The sequence below is a fragment of the Protopterus annectens genome, chromosome 10.part0 (genome assembly GCF_019279795.1).
Source record: "Protopterus annectens isolate FY-2018-M chromosome 10.part0, PAN1.0, whole genome shotgun sequence".
NCBI lineage: Eukaryota > Metazoa > Chordata > Ceratodontiformes > Protopteridae > Protopterus > Protopterus annectens.
This window is the reverse complement of record NC_056744.1, coordinates 651,507,134-651,525,231: the sequence shown is the minus strand read 5'-3', so window position 1 is coordinate 651,525,231 and position 18,098 is coordinate 651,507,134. Positions and strand designations below refer to the sequence as shown.

Below are 18,098 nucleotides of genomic sequence, written 5' to 3'. Positions count from 1 at the left end.
CCTTATTAATTGAGAGTCCATCAATTTTTTCATTGCTTATTATACTATTAGCTAAGGTTTCAATCACTAATGCAAATAGTAGAGGGGACAAAGGACACCCTTGCTCTGTGCCTTTAAATCCTTGAGAAATGTAAGATCCAATTTTAACATGTGCTTTGGAGTCTCTGTACGTTTTTTTAATATTTCAATAAATTGCTCTGGAATTGCAAATACTTCTAAAGTTTTATAGTTCCAATTTACAGAATCAAAATCTCTCTGTGTCTAAGCTAATTAGGCGAATTTCTTGGTCATGCCTTTTACTAAATCTAAGATAGTTACTACCCTTTTAATATTATCATATGTTGATGTATTGACTATAAATCCTGTTTGATCTTTATCAATTAATTTATGTACTATATCTCTTAGTCTTGTAGCAAAGGTGGAAGTAAGTATGTTATAGTCTATGTTTAATAATGAAATAGGTCTATATGAGGAAACTATCTTATTATTCTTGCCTTAATTGTAGGTGAGATTTCAAAAAAATTACCATGAGGGAGGAATTATTTTGTCACTCTGAGTTATCCGGAAAATGTCACTCAGTAATTATAAAATATTTAACAGTAGCAAACTTTATAATCTCTTGCTTAGACCATCTTAACTTGGAGCTTTATCATTTTTTCGCTTTTGTTAAAGTTTCTTTAACTAAACACCCAATTTTTAATGGTATCCTATCACTTGTTAGACATGTCAACTCAATCAAATACTTTTAATTTAGATAACTTGTTCCTACTCCTTTGCACATATTGCTTTAATGCTTTAGTATTTGCTAAGTGTAACACAGTGTCCTCTGATGTGGACTTGGGTGTACAATGATGAGCTATACTTTTAAGCAGTTTTTCACCTCCCTCTCATATAGTGGTGATGCACTGCCCCTTATTTTTCAGTGTAAACTTCCCTGTCCAATACCAGTAATTACGGACTTCATCTTTTTTCTCTAGGAAGTAAAGATGCCCATATACTGTTAATATTATTTTTACCTTTCTGGGATGGTACCTTCCTGTACATGCTGCACGTATTTCCTGGAACATGCGGTTTCATTTTCCACTGTTTACACAATAGTATTCCTACACTGCTTCACTAAATGGTATAACATAATGGATTTGAGACCCTCCTCCCTGAACTGTATGAAGAGAGACGTGATTGAGCTTGCTGAATATGTGTGCCAGGCAGGTATGTCCCTAGCCCTGAGCAGCATTCTACCGTCACCCAGAATGATGCCTCAATACAAACAGATAATGATTGACTTTAACAATTGGTTTAGTATCTGGTATCATTCCAAGGGGATCCAGTACCTGACAGCCTGGGATGACATGATTGACAAACCATGATGCTTTGCCAGAGATAGCCTGCATCTGTCTCCCTTGGGCTTCAGGCTCTTGCCTCCCCTATAGTGCCTTTTTTTAGGCAATGCCATGACGTCAAAACTACGAACATGAACATTGCATCAAAATGTAAATTAGAGGTCATGCTGCTAAATCGATGAGCTTCTGAATTTGGTTTGTTGAAGGGTGTGGGAAACCCCTAACTCTGTGGAACCAGCCCCCAGGAGACCCAATAAATTTTTGTCTGCCTCTCCTGATAAGGAATTTCTATCCAAGGGAGTCCCTGTGGATGCCATGGTGGTGGCAGCTGCCACCCAGAAGGAATTAGCTGAGACTTCTTCCACCATCCATCCCCCTAGCAAGGAGTCTAGGACTATGGACCGGTACAGGAAGTGTACGTTTTCTTCAGCGACCTTTACCTTACGGTTACTGAATTACTTATCACACTTTACATGGCTCCAGAGAGATCTCCTAAAGGAGCTTGGAGATACTCTCATGGGTAACGTTTCTGAGGCGGTGGCCCAGAAGGTCAACGCTCAGGTGTCTACCCTCAATTCTATTGCGAATTCCTCTACTCCACTACCAGAACTCTACTCTGGAATTATAGATAAACTCACTAAACTAGGTATAAATCCCTATGTCACAAGATGGGTTGCCAATTAGCTCACTGACAGAACCCACACTGTGAAAGTAGCGGATTCCAAATCCAACTTCAGACCAGTGACAAGTGGAGTACCACAGGGTTCAGTCCTGGGTCCTCTCCTGTTTGGTATCTACTTCTCTGAAGTACAGGCTAACACAGAAGGTCTTTGGCTAACGAAGTTCGCAGATGACTGCAAACTAGGAGCCATAATCGAAACTCCTAACGATGTGGACATCCTACAAAAGGGCCTCATTGAGACAGATGCCTGGTGTCAAAGCCATGGCCTCAAGCTCAGTGCCAAAAAGTGCATTTTTATCCCCTTTGGTAAAAACTCTGTACCCATGAACTACAACATAGGCGGTAGTATACTTAACACCGAAAGTGTGATAAGAGACCTTGGGACACAGGTGGACCGTAGTCTCTCCTTTGATAATCACATCGCCACAGTAGTCAGGAATTCCTTCTATGTGGCACACCTCATCACAAAAGGTTTCTCATCCGCAAAAAAAGAGGTCATTGTTTCCCTTTACTCATCACTCATTAGACCCATTATAGAGTACAATGCCCCTTTTGGTATGTTCCTCACAAAACATCTACAGCAACTGGAAAGGCCACAGAAATACCCCACAAAGAGGATTACCGGCCTCAAACAGATGCCCTACGCAGACTGTCTCAAAAAACTCCAGCTTTACTCTGTCGCATATCGCCTACTCAGGGGTGCCTTACATACAAAGGTATGTCAAACCCAGAGCTGTTGGACATGCTCCACTTAAAGAAATCCCAATCCCTCTGAACTACACGCTCTAAGGACCTAAACCTTGTCACCACAATAAACAGAACATGCCGGAGGGATAGATTCCTGTCCCAGAGACTTCCCATACTCTGGAATAAACTACCTATCTATATCAAACAAAGCTCCTCATTAGCACTCTTCAAGAAAAACCTTGATGATTGGATGGGAAATAGGAAATTCACCCCGGGGATCACCTCTGTGGCTCTGCTCGACAGTGGCACAGGAAAATAATTTTCTTGGGTGGCAAAAGCCAGGGTACCTTTTTGCTGGGCTTGTACAGGCCCCAGGGCCGATAGCCTAGTACCTACCTATGAACCTATAAATGCTAGGAGTTTAAACATGAAACTGCACTCATTGCAAGCATTCTTAACCCTGGAAGATGCTGACATTTGTGCAGTCACAGAAACCTGGATCAAAGCTGCGGAGAGCACCCCAGTCATACCAGGTTACTCATCCTATCATACGTTCAAAAAAACATATACACCTACAGGCTGGTCAAACAGTGTGATGCACAGGAAACACTCCAGGTGCAGTTAACAATTGACAATATGCCTATTCAAATCATAGCTAGTTATTGGCCTCCAACTTTGACTCAAGATGCCCACTCCACCTATCTGGACCTCTTCGAATCTATCAACATTCAACCCTTTACCCTGATCCTGGGTGACTTTAACTATCCAACCATAGATTGGAAGAAATACTCATTCCAAAACAATTTTGTCAGTGCAAATGCCTTGGACCAGTTGGTCGACACCCCCACAAGAGGTGAAAATATCTTGGACTTGGTATTAAACAACATAGGAAAATACTGCAGCATCCCTACAGTGTCATCATCCCTGGTAAGATCCGGCCACAAAGCAGTCACTTTCAAAGCCACCATCTCCTGAGGGAAGGTATAAACAGCTTCACAGCCCCATCCCCTTCCACAGGAACTGGCACATATGTCCACACCTACACCAAAGTACTATATGAGTGTTTATATAGCTGCATGGAATCAGGAATACTCGACAGGACAAAATCATCCTCCTTAAAAAGAGTACACCTGTCTGGTGGACATCTGCAATAAATAAACTCTATAATAAAAGAAAAAAATGCTGTCCAGGACCAAGAAGGAGCAGGTGCCTAATTGGAAACAATCTCTCCTTAGCCTGAACAAGCAAATAAGAGCACTAGTGAAATCTTCCAAAGCAAACTTTGAGTCCAAACTGGCCACATCTACTAAAGACAATCATAAGGCCTTCTTCACATGTGTCCGCTACCTCAAGGAAAGCACCCAGAGCTGCTCAGAACTGGTGGTCAAGGACACCACATACACAGATGCTGTAGATATAGCCAACCTTCTGACTGACAGGTTCAGTGAAAACTTCATTCCTCTGTCCCCCCATCAGTAAAACAGGACATCCCCAGTACATGCCCCCCTTCACTTATCTGTAGGGAGCAAGTCATCACTGCCTTCTCAAAAGCAAAAAATGCAGCCTCCATGGGACCCAATAACATCCCAGGCTGCATCCTACATGAACTCAAGCAGGTACTTGCAGCACCGTTAGGCACCCTATTCAACCAAAGCTTGAGTACCGGCTTCATCCCAACTGAGTTGTGGACAGCCACTGTCATCCCTTTGCACAGAGGTGGAGCGTCCACCGATCAAGGAAATTATAGACCCATCAGCCTAATTAGCCTGATCTGCAAGGTCATGGAGTGGATTATCATGGATCTCATTAACAAGGACATTGGCAACCTCCAGACACTTGATCCCACACAGTTTGGTTTCATCACATGGAGGTCATACCTGTTGAATCTGGTCGATTTCTTTGAGACCATAACCAAGGCCATGGATGAGGGGAAGATGGTACACACTGCCTACCTTGATCTGGCCAAAGCCTTTGATACTATTCCCTACTCGGGTATAATAGATAAACTCTCTCAACTAAGTATCAATCCATTTGCTACCAGATGGGTAACAAACTGGCTCACTGTTAGGACCCAACTTGTCAAAACAGGGGAAGCCACCTCAAGCAGTAGACCCGTAACAAGCAGTGTACCCCAGGGATCAGTCTTGGGGCCTCTGCTGTTTGGGATATGCTTTTCTGAGGTGCAGGCCAAAACCAGTGGGATATGGCTGACCAAGTTTGCAGATGACTACAAGCTCGGTGCCATCATCATTTCCCCTAGTGATATGGACATCCTGCAAGAGGGTCTCAACAAATGACTGGTGCCAGAAACATGGCCACAAACTGCATGCTAAAAAATGCATCATCATCTCCTTTGGGGAGAGTCACGTCCCCACAAATTATCACATTGGATAATAAGGTCCTAACGATGCAATTAGTCGTGAGGGGCTTGGGCACCCAGGTTGATAGCAAACTGACTTTTGAGCACCATATTACCTCCATTGTATGAACAGCTTTCTACTTGGCCCACCTCAGTAGTAAGGGTATCTCATCCAGGGACAAGGTGGTCATAAAATCCTTGTATTCTTCCCTTATAAGACCCATTATTGAGTACAATGCACCTTTTGGCATGTACCTCACAAAGCACATGCAGCAACTGGAGAAACCACAGAGGTTCCTCACCAGGAGAATCCAGGGCCTCAAACATCTACCCTACACAGCTAGGCTAAAGGCCCTGTCCCTCTACTCAGTCTCCTACAGACTCCTCAGAGGTGACCTCTGTCTGGCATATAAAGCAATCTCGGACCCCACCTTGATGGGATTTCTGCATATCCGCAAGTCAAGTTCCACTCGTGCAACCCGCACTCACAACCTCAACCTGGTCTGTGACATCAGTAGGACTTGTTGGCAGGACAGATTTGTGTTGCAGCCACTCCCCCTTTTGTGGAATAGACTCTCTCTCCACATCAAGCAGAGTGCGTCATTAACCCCTTTTAAGCGCAGCCTGGATAACTGGATGGGGAACAGAAAATACACCCTTGGGATTCCACCTGTGTCCCTGCTGGACAATGGCATTGGGTACTGACTTGTTGGAACAGGGGATAAATTATTGGCTAGACTTGTAAGAGCCTCAGGGCCAATAGCCTAGTAACTTCCTATGAGCCTATGATTATGATCAGGTTGCCAGTCATAACCCAGTTATTATGTTTTTGAGACATGGATGCCAAAACATTCACCCCGAGAGTGAAGCTTGAGAGCTGAATCTTGACATCCATGTCTAGAACACATAATAAAGGATTATGATCTGTGAGACAATCAGAATTCTTTGCAGTGTATGGAGTCTTATCTGCTCCATGTACTACTAGTTAATGGGGAAAAATGCTAAGTGCTTTCCCGGCTTTCAAAGCCATAAAACACTTAACGTAGTCCATTGCATTCACACTTTCTTGCATATCTCTAAACGGCCTTTTTCATAGGACATCCAGCTTATTGCTTCATATTTTTGGTTTGTTTCTCATAAAATATGTGGTTTTGGATGAACCACTGAGGCTCAAAGTCACTAAATGATGGCATACATTTGAGTTTCAGTGTTCACATTCTTCAGATCATGCAGGTGAACACAAATCTTGTTATTCTAGCAACTCTCTCAGGGTTTTTACAGGGGAGTTAGGGACATAATAAGGGTATTGATAGGGAGAAATAAATGTTTTGTTCTGCCACTGTCATTTGCTAGTCAGTACAAGCAGATTTTACTGCCTAGTGTGGGACCTGACCTTAACAACGTAAGCAAGAGTGCTTAACATTTGTTAAGGTTGGGATGTACTCCATTCTGGCACTTAACTGGTCTGTCTTTTTTGAATATCGGAACGTAATCAGTACTCTCCATGCACTGCAATGCTGTACTTTACTATGTTTCCATGTGAACCAATGCATAATGTGATATGTCATGTGCCTTTAAGGATGTTCTGCTCTCAGACACACACACACATTTGACTCGCTCACATGGGCATAACATTTTAAGTGGTAGTCTTGCAGCTATGCTTTGTGTGTTTTTCTGAGCAATGGTATGCAGACGTGTTTTTCATCTGTTTTGTATAGTGCAACATCCTGGATTTTTGGGAGTAATACTTTTGTTTGACATATTACACCTGATATACAGTGACAGGGCATGCTAAGTAAAGGTAAATGGCATACCTCTTCCAGCTCTGCCATCTGTTATTTGACATGGGTTACTTTAAGGGTCTACATTGTATGTGCCTTGTTTGGGGTTACTCTTCACTAGACTTATACCAACATACAATGGATATAAAAAGTGTACACATCCCTGTTAAAATGTCAAGGTTTTTGTGATCTAAAAAAATGAGACTACAATAAATCATTTCAAAACTTTTCCCACGTTTAATGTGACCTACAACCTGTACAATTCAATTGAAAAACAAATCTGTTAGCAGAAAAAAATATGAAAAATAAAAAACATACAATAATCTGGTTGCATAAGTGTGCACACCCTTAAACTAATACTTTGTTGAAGCACCTTTTGCTTTAATTACAGCATTTAGTCTTCTTTGATTCACACCTGCTACCAATTAAAGAGACTCTGATTTAACCCCAAATAAAGTTCAGCTGTCCTAGTAGGATTTTCCTGACATTTACTCAGTTGCCTGCTACAGCAAAAGTCATGGTTCGCAGAGAGCTTACAAAGCATCAAAGGGATCTTATTGTTGAAGAGTATCAGTGAGGAGACTGGTACAAAAACATTTCCACAGCCTTGGATATACCATGGAATACAGTGAAGACAGTCATCAAAAAGTGGAAAAAATATGGGACAACAGTGATATTACAAAGAACTGGATGTCCCTCCAAAACTGATGAAAAGACGAGACTAAAACTGATCAGGGAGGCTGCCAAGAGACCTACAGCAACACTGAAGGAGCTGCAGGAATATCTGGCAAGTACTGGTTGTGTACTACATGTGACAATAATCTCCTGTATTCTCCATTTGTCTGGCCTATGGGGTAGGATTGCAAGACAGAAACCTTTTCTTACACAGAAAAACATCCAGGCATGGCTAAAATTTGCAAAACAATACATCAAGTCTCACAAAACCATGTGGGAAAATGTGTTATTGTCTGATGAGACCAAGGTTAAACGTTTTGGCCACAACTCCGAAAGGTACATTTCGTGCAAAGACAACACTTTGATTCACCAAAAGTACACCATCCCCACAGTGAAGCATGGTGGTGGCAGTATTATGCTTTGGGGTTGCTTTTCTTCAGCTGGAACTGGGGCTTTAGTCAAGGTAGAGGAAATTATGAACAGTTGCAAATGCGAGACACTTTTGGCCCAAAACCTTCAGGCGTCTGCTAGAAAGCTGAAGATGAAGAGGAATTTCACCTTTCAACATGACATTGACCCAAGCATACATCCAAATCAACAAAAGAATGGTTTCACCAGAAGAAAATTTAAGTTTTGGAATGGCCCATCCAGAGCCCAAACCTTAATCCAATAGAAAATCTGTCGGGTGACATGAAGAGGGCTGTGCACAAGAGATGTCCTTGTAATCTGTCAGATTTGGAGTGCTTTTGCAAGGAAGTGTGGGCAAATATTGCCAAGTCAAGATGTGCCATGCTGATAGACTCCTACCCAAGAAGACTGAATGTTGTAATTAAATCAAAAGGTGCTTCAGCAAAGTATTAGTTTAAGGGTGTGCACACTTATGCAACCAGCTTATTGTACATTTTTTATTTTTTATATTTTTCCCCTAACAGATTTGTTTGTTTTTCAATTGAATTGTACAAGTTATAGGTCCCATTAAAGGTGGGAAAAGTTTTGAAATGATGTATTGTGGTCTCATTTTTTTATATCACAAAGACCTGACATTTTAACAGGGGTGTGCACACTTAAATTCACTGTATATTGAACTCACTACATTGAATCTGAAAAGTGGAATCCATAACTGTCATCAGTATTGCAAATTTAACATCACTGCATTTAACATTGTGCAGGTTCGACATTTGCTGCTCGAGATCTTGCATTTTAGTGAAGTTTGGCATGGTATTCTGATAGTAAGCCAACTTAAACCAAAGATGTGTGTGTGTATATGTATATACATATATTTGTGAATATATATACAAACACAAACATATATATTTGTAGATATGGGTCTACCTGAGAATATCAAAACCCAAGATCATTAAAGACCATATCATCAAGATGAAATAAACGAAAACCCACTTCGACAATCCAGACCAAAGAAGATCTTCCCAGGATAAGTAACGTGTTGGCCATGAATGTGAACTTTGCCCTTTTCCCAACTGTAGTGCAATCTTGGAGTTGGTATATTTAGTTACGTGGTGTTGGAGCACAGCCCCCTACTTGGGTGGGTTTAGAATGATGCGGTTTAGGTTTTTTGTGTTGTTGACTGAGTGATTACTTACCTTGGGAAGGTTGTTGTTGATCTGGTCTGTCGATGAAATGGGTTTTCTTTTATTTTGTCTCGATGATGTGATCTTCGATGATGTCTGGTTTCGACATTCTGAAGTAGACCCATATATACATATATATATATATATATATATATATATATATATATAAAATCTGCACACAGACATATCTGTATGTGTTTCTTTTTGTCATTTAGGTGGTGGTGATCTAGAAGTAGATTGATCAAAGGTGAATTGAACTGCTGTCATATTACTGACTTTTTTCTGTACGATATCGCGGAATGGTGAGCAGTAGGGAATTTGTCCTTTCCCCACTGTAGTGTGATTTTGAAGTTGGTCTATATAATTAGTGAGGGGACTGAAGGGGGGCTTAACTGCTGCAAAAAAAATACTGTTTATTGTATATATTTTTTTCTTTTTTTCTTTTTTCTTTATGTGTTTCGAGCAATTTTGCTTTGTTTTGAAGTTTGGTGTCTTGAGTATTAGGCTAAGTGTTTTATATCTATATACACATCACCAGGTGGGTAGCCAAATGGCTCTCTGACAGGACAACAGGCCAGTCACCAGCAGTGCACTGCAGGGTTCTGTACTAGGTCCTCTCTTGTTCAGTATTTATTTCTCAGTAGTCAAGGCAGACGTAGATGGCCTTTGGCTGACCAAGTTCACAGATGACTGCAAACTTGGGGCAATCATTGATCGCGAACAATACTGATATACTGCAGAAAGGGTTAATACAGACAAATGATTAGTGCCAGAGCCATGGATTGAAACTAAATGCAAAAAAAAAAAAAATCCATAATTATTCCCTTTGGGAAGGCAGATACCCCAGCTAATTACCATATAGACAGCATCCCCCCCCTAAGAGTAGACCCAATGGTGCATGATCTGAGTACTCAAGTTGATAGTAATCTAGACTTCAACCACCATGTGTCCACAGTGGTGAGAAGTCATTTTATGTGGCACAACTCCTTATTAAGGGCATGGCATCCAGATCAAAGGACATTATGATTTTATTGTACTCCTCCCTCATCAGACCAGTAATTGAGTACAGTGGACCCTTTTGTATGTACATCACCAGATATCTGCAACAGCTAGAGCGACCCCAGAGAGTTTTCACTAGGATGATACAAGGGATAAAAAATAAGTCTTACGTGGAAAGACTGAAAACTCTATCACTGTATTTTGTCTCCTACAGACTACTAAGGGGTAATTTATGTCTGACCTACAGAGCAGTCTCCAATCCGGCCCTGATGGAAATGTTACACATTCATAAATCAAATCGCATGAGGGTCACTCGTTCCAGGGATCTTAACCTAGCCTCTGACATAAACAAATCATGTTGGAGAGATAGTAACGTCTCTCAGAGACTACCCCTTCTCTGGAACACACTTCCCATTCACATGAAGCAAAGCCCTTCCCTTATCCTCTTCAAGCACAACCTAGATCAATGGCTGGATAATCGTAAATTTACTCCTGGGGTGGCTCCCTTGTCCCTCATGGACAGAGACAGTCAGTATTAGATACAATAGCATAGGTAGGCTCATACCTCTGTGAACATTAGGAAACAGGTTAAATACGGCTAGGCCTGTAAGGACTCTTGAGCCGTTGGCGTAGTATGAACCTATATATGTGTGTATGTTACATATATTTGCACATACATATATATGTGTGTGTGTGTGTGTTTGTGTGTGTGTTTGTGTGTGTGTGTGTGTGTGTGTGTGTGTGTGCGCGTATTAATATCTTTCTCTCTCTCTGTATATATATATATATATATATATATATGTGTGTGTGTGTGTGTGTGTGTGTGTGTGTGTATATATATATATATGTATATATATATATGTATATGTATATATATATATATATATATATATATATATATATATATGTGTGTGTGTGTATATATATATATATATATATATATATATATATATATATATATATATATATATATATATATATATATATATATATATATATATATGTATAGAAACACACACACACACACACACGCAGAAGTGTGCGTGTGCATATATATGTGCATGAGAAATGTTTGAAGTATCAAAACTTTGAATTCCTGGTACTTAGTGAAAACAGTCTGAATCACAATGTAAAGATTTGAATATAAACCAAAATAAAAACGGAGACAGCGTGCCAAAGGCAAGACTCAAAACAAAATCAGGTTTCTGTTTTTTATCAGGGTGGTTGGGAAATATTTTAGTGGTAACTATAATAATTTTAAAGATTGAATGGAGATGAAGAATTTCTTTAGGTCCCTTTCTATTTTTAACATTCTTCTATTTTTTATTTTTAAACATAGGTCATTGGGATATGGTATTTATTTGCCCAAGGCTTTCTCCTGCATTGTTTTAATATATTTTCATGCCCACTAGATGGAGCTATTAGCTTAATATATATGTTGATTCCTTTACCATTCATGTTTAAGCTATTATTTTATTTTATTTGAACAAGTTTAATGTTTGTAGAAGCATACAGACATTTTAATGATTTTAAGGATTTTACGTTTATGTGTACATTGTGTAGGTTAATTTATCATTGAATGTTTAATGTTTAATTTTTAAATAGTTGTTTTTAGCTTTTGAATTAATTGATTGGGGAATATAATTGGCTAAGTTTGTGTCGCTGAGTGTATAAATATGATAACTTGTTTGTATGTTGCCATCAGATGAAGTCTGCTAGTGTTTGGACGAAAATGTGGTGAAAATGTTAAGCATTAATGTTTTATTATTTTGTGCTTCAATAAAAGATTTGAATATGCAATACTTAGACTCACACAAATTTGAAAATAAAATCTACTTTTTACCCCCCTCAATTAGCCACCCACACTCCCTGCTTAACTATATGTACCAACTGTGAGATAGCAGTACAACAGGGAAAGGGTAAATTCCCTGATCCCTACTGTACCACAGTGTCACTGAAAAAAAAAAAAGCCAGTATGTGCAGTCGGCTGATTTTTCAGTCAGCTGTACCAGCTTTTTTTCACTTTGAGAAGCTGACTTCTTGAAGAATTTTAGGGAACCCATGCATATATGTATGCACGTTGCAGGGTTGGACCAGTTTCAGCGATCAGATGCTTTTCGTGAAGTGTAAATCAGGTGAGTGTATTGCCGATCCATTGTCTGTCAAATGTTCAGAAGCACCTCACAGTGGAGGGGGGGGGGGTTAAAGAATTTTTTCTTTTTCCCCACTGTAATGCATTCCCTGAGTCAGCTTATATACGTAGCAGGGAGTGTGCGTGGCGCATAGCCCTCTACATCAAGGGTTGAAAAGGGGCTGCAGAAAAAGCTTTTTGTGTATTTTACTAAACATTCAACTGAACGTGGAATCAGTGAATTTTTGTTGATAATTTGAGTGTTGGGTGAAGGGACTTGAGAACTTTTATAATATACTTGTATAAGTAAATGTAGGTATTGGTCTAGTGAAGGCAGAACTAGAGTCTCTGACATCTCTTCGTCATCTTGTTTTGTTGAATTCCACTTCTTACCCTTATTAATAAAAATAATAGGAGCACTGCAACTCCTATGATGGCATTCTAGTATTGGCAGATTTTGATCATAATAGAAAAAATTAATGTCATAGAATCATAGCAGTGTTTGTTTGGCATTGCACATTTTGAAATCTCCATTAGCTAAGAATTTAATAATTGTATATTTTTGTGTGTGGCAAATATTTTAATTGTATAATCCTAAAACTTTCTTATAATCTTATTTCAGACAGAAAATTCAGAGTTATTCTATGCAGTTCCATGGTCCTGTGGTACCCTGGGATTCTTAGTTGCTGCAGAGATAAAGATCATTCCTGCAAAGAAATATGTACAGTTGCATTATGAACCTGTGCATGGTTTGGAAAAAATTTGTGAAAAATTCTCTCAGGCTTCATCAAACAAGGATAACCACTTTGTGGAAGGCTTAATATATTCAAAAGATGAGGCTGTTATAATGACTGGTGTCCTATGTGATGAAGCAGAACCAGGCTTGGTAAGTTTGAGAGTGTTTTTTATATTATTAATGTTATACGCTGTATCTGATTATGGTTTATTGTACTGAAATAAAGACAAAAGAATATTAAAACTATTTAGAAAGTTTGCTCCCCGAGTTGATTTATTGCACACTGCAAAATGAAAAATAATTTTACTAATGCATTTTATTGTGCTGTTCTGCATGTTTTTGGTTACAGTGAGGTAATTTAAGTTAAAAATCTATGGAACATAGATGGATGGATGTCTGCCTTGGTATGATTTCGTACATCTTCCAAATGTTTTTGAAGGATGTGTGTAGAAGAGGAATGAGTTTTAATTACCAAAGAATAATGATCTTCATTTCCTTTCTTCTTCAGTCATAGTAATGTTTAGAATTAGGCATTTTAATTCCTGATCATTATTAACTACGTGTAACTGTTTCAGCAGATTTCAGAAAAGGAATTCAAAGAGTTGTACCAGTTGACTAATTGAAGGAGTGTAGGTCTGATCAAGGTTTAGGTTATTTGGCTTGTGAGACTCTAGGAGTGCTAAAATAAATTTGCAGCATAAAGAAAACAAGTGCACATGTACCATTAAACAGCCCGAAGCAGCCACAGAGTTCTGCTGGGCAATGTGATGATGTGCGTATTGCCAGCTCTGCCAGGAGAAGTAGGGCAGTGGATGTGTAACATATTCCAGCACAGCTAGCTGGAATTTTGTAAAGAATTATATGTCATTTGTATATCACCTGATTTGTAAAGATGCTTGTGTTGAAAAATGTATTTGTAAAGCTACTTGTGTTAAAACTGTAACAATAGTATGCCCTGCTGGACAGAAAAAAATATATACATGTATTATTGTAACATTTTAAATGTATATGTTTTAACAGAGGACTCTGGAAAAGAAGAGGTTAATCTCAATCCACCTGACTTTGAAAAATAATAAGAAATTAAATTACTGGTCCTAGGCCATAAATATGTTATCTTACAATTCTCATTGCAGCCGGAGATAAAAGTCTATACTGGAAGCTTCCTGCATTGTCTCTGGGGTGAACTAATTGCTACTCTGGAAGAGTAGTTGTTGTTGTTGTTGTTGTTGTTCTTTCGGCTTTTCCCGGTTAGGGGTCGCCACAGCGGAACTTCGGTCCGCTAATGATTGGCAGTCGATTTTTATGGTGCCGAGGTGCCAGCCCGATGCCCAACCTTCAACGATGGCACACCCATTCATGCATGTCTTTCGAATGCCACTCGACCGCGGGGAGGACATGCAGACACCACACAGAAGACGCTCCAGCCAAGAATCGAACGGGATAACCTCTTGCTGTGAGGCGACAACGCTACCGCTGCACGATCGCAGCTTGCTACTGTGGAAGAGTGGAGGTTTGACATTGTTTTATGGCTTCCAGGAGCTAAAGCAGATCTTAGCAAGGCTCTGTGTGTGTGTGTGTGTGTGTGTGTGTGTGTGTGTGTGTGTGTGTGTGTGTGTGTGTGTGTGTGTGTGTGTGTGTGTGTGTGTTATTGACACACAGGTGCTAAATCCTGGCATTTTCTAGCAAGGGGAGGGTTGCATGGCAACCAGAAGTTAGATGACCAGATGTATGTGATGTCATTCTGTAATCCATCATTAAAAATAGTGTTCAACACTAGGTGAGACTGAAGTCTCTGAGCACTTTGTTTGTATAATCTGACAAAGAAGGATCTCTCACCCACTTCATCTTGCCTTTCTCTAGTAAGTAACCAGGGAATAATAATTCTTTAGATCAGTTAGGAAAATATAGCGAGATTAGTTAAGGATTGTTTTTCTGTAAATGTGGGAACCTGTCCAACTGTGTTATTTTTAATATTTCCTGTGACTGAAATTCTGGTGTTTATGGTAAGGTATTTAGTATTTTTATGTTCTTTTATTATTTTTTATTAAATATATTTAAGCGTTTCATTGTGGCTGGTCATTTAGACAATAGTTTAATTTCTGAGAGTACTTGTATATATTTTGTGGCAGCTCTGGCCGCTTCTGAAAGCCTTTCTGTTGGTCAGACTACCATTTCTATTAATATTAATTTCACTCAGTATAATTGGGTACCCTTGCAAGAGCCTTAGAAGTAGCTGGCTTTGGGGTGACTGGTGGCAGTATAACTACATTATAGTCTGGGCAGAAGGAGGCATAGCTAGTAAATCTGTGCCAGCCTTTCCCAGGTGTGTGTGTGAAAATCAAATCTCACAGTGTGTGTGTGTGAAAATCAAATCTCACAGTGTGTGTGTGTGAAAATCAAATCTCAGTGTGTGTGTGTGTGTGTGTGTGTGTGTGTGTGTGTGTGTGTGTGTGTGTGTGTGTGTGTGTGTGTCACCTACTTGGAGCAGGGACACAAAGCACTGGTTTCGCAGAGAGGGTGCTGAAGGACTTGGCTTGGACAGTTGGCTGAGGTCTCAACCCTGTAGCTGTACCAGTGGGGAGTCTTATTGGGGACCTGGAGGGAGACTGCTAGAGAAATCCGGACCCCAGACTGAGCATGTTCCCTGTGTGCTCTTAAGGGAAGTTAAGCTTGATGCATAGAGCTGCTTTTGGAAATACTGGGTGTATCCATTTTTGTTCCAAGTGAATGTCCCTTCCCAGTGTCAGTGGTGAGGATTCAGGCTCCTTGATTACTGGCCAGAGTGGGGGCATCACAGGCAGTAATACTGAGATTCCGCGTGTTCTGCTGATTTATTTTCAAGCTTAGGAGATCTGTTAGGAGAATGTTTTGGACAAATAAAACCTGAAGCTACCTCATAATACATAATCCAAGGAAATAACAGTAGCTATCAGGAGAAGAGATGAAGAGAGAGTAAACTCAATTGAAAGTGTAAAAGGAATTAAGAAAAAGAGCAAGGAGAACTGGTGAATAGTAAGGTCATTGATGTGAAGAAAAGGCCAAGTGCACATTTGTATTGATCAGCAAGATTTTTCATATGCTACTTTATTTAATACTATATGCAAGTCAGGGTTTGTGGCAGGTAAAGCTAGATGAAATAAGCTCCAAATTGTGTGCATTTTTATGTCATTGGGAATGTACAGATCCTTAGACTGTCTTATGGCATTTTGTCAGCACCAGATGTATTTAAAAGAACTATTGCATAGGTTATTGAAGGCTTGGATGATGTTATAAACAATAATGATCTGTTAGTTTGGGCTCAGACATAAGACAAAAAAATTGACAAGAGACTGAGTTGTATACTGCAGGTATAACCTTGTATAACCTTCAGAAGAAATATTGTACTTTGAGAAAGAATGAGGATTTGTATGCCACCTGCAGTTCTGATAGTATGCTTTAGGTGAAGAATAATTGGTTGGTAATGTGAGAGAACAGTAACCCATATGGGGGGTGCAGTAAGCAGAGCCAGACAATAGCTGTAGATTTTTTTTTTCAGATAAATAATTTGTCAGTTGCTTGATGAACTATATATTGAAAGAAAATTATTTAAAAGCGACCACTTTTCTGAGAATTATATTCCAAGTTACCTGTGTTTCTGTATTGTATGGACCTCTGCTGACAGCAGGTGTACTGACAATTTGCTAGCATTGTCTTTATCTTACTGGCATCCTTTCAGTTTTAAAGCATACCACCATTCCAAGTGCCACGAAGTTCACCTCAGCAGTCCAGGCTGTTTTTGTCCTGGATGCAACCATGTTGTATGCATCATTTATGGATTTATTAAAAAGGAGATGACAAGTATTTATCTGTATGGGACTCCGACTATGATGGGTTGATACAAACAGGTGTTTCACCCGTAGGCGCATTAAGATCTGAGAAAAATAGGTTATGAACCTGTTAATGGCTGAGTTAATTAAGTCTATTTTGTTTAATCAGGTTAGAAGGAGTTGGTGAAAGATGGTATCAAAACTTTTTTTTTTTTTTTTTGAAGTCTAGGAAAAGGGAATTGACTAATTGGTCTTGTCCAATCTACTGAATTCAAAAATAGTTAGGACAAAAGCCACTTTGGGTGAAATTATTATTTTTTCTGTTAACTGGACAAGAGGTTTTCTCAAAGTATTATAAAATAATGTAAACCGTTATTGGAAATGCTGTCATTTGCCTTTGGAGTCATCAGACCAGTGCACCAACCTAGTTGTGCATATATGAATAAATAAATCTTACAAAGCAGTGATAAAATGGCTACTGTGCTGTACTTTGAGAGGTGTAAGTAGGTGCCACCTTCATGGAGTCGAGTAATGTACAAGATTGTTTCTGTAATGTAGGAACATACAACTTTGTGGGGTATGATATGTTAACAAATGCAATGTGGACATACTGATGCTAGGTTGGCTGGCTTAAATTAATAAGTAACTTTTTTGAATTCATTGACAGATGCTGGTTGAAATTTGAAAGCATCGTTTGGATAGTTGCTTGGCTCTTGAGAGACTGTAAAATCAAGTTGGTTTGTAAGTGAAGTGGCATTTGCATGCAATGGAAATTGATTTGCAGGTTACATTGTAGTAGGTCTCCTCAGGTAGTGGATTTGGTTGGGATAGTTTCCTGACTTCAGAAGGCTATTGGTTGGAGTTCTATAATTGTTTGGTAATATTTTTGTATGACTGTTCTGCTGTAGTAAAATAATTTCTTTTATAGCATGTTTTTCATTTGATTTCTCAAAGTTCTAACCTGTTCAGGTATTATTGCCTTTTTGGTTAGGGCATTAACCAGGGCACAACTTTGTTTTATATTCTTTTTACATAGAGGAGCTAATGATATTGTTCAGAAGGGCTAGGTTGAAGAAATTTACCACTTCATCAAGAAGACGCTTAATAGGCGAACAGACAGCTTTTGAGTAGAGAGCTAAGCAGAGAATCTTGAAAGTGTTTTGTGGATTGAATACAGTTAATATTATATGTGTAAGATGGTTGTCATTTATGCAATCTGATTAAATTCTTGCTTCAGTAATTATGTTAGGGTACATGCATATCCGGTTTATCAATCTGTGTTTATGTTGTTTTGTCTGCTGCTGTTGTGTCTG

General features: G+C 39.4%; 1 protein-coding gene across 1 annotated transcript in view; it reads left to right on the top strand.

The window, feature by feature from the left end:
* The window catches only part of DHCR24 (24-dehydrocholesterol reductase), a 169,318-nt gene that overhangs the window by 74,437 nt on the left and 76,783 nt on the right, over window positions 1–18,098 (top strand). The window contains exon 5 of the mRNA XM_044085501.1: window positions 12,866–13,129. Within this exon, the coding sequence (XP_043941436.1) occupies window positions 12,866–13,129 (264 nt within the window). The remainder of the gene's footprint in view (window positions 1–12,865; window positions 13,130–18,098) is intronic.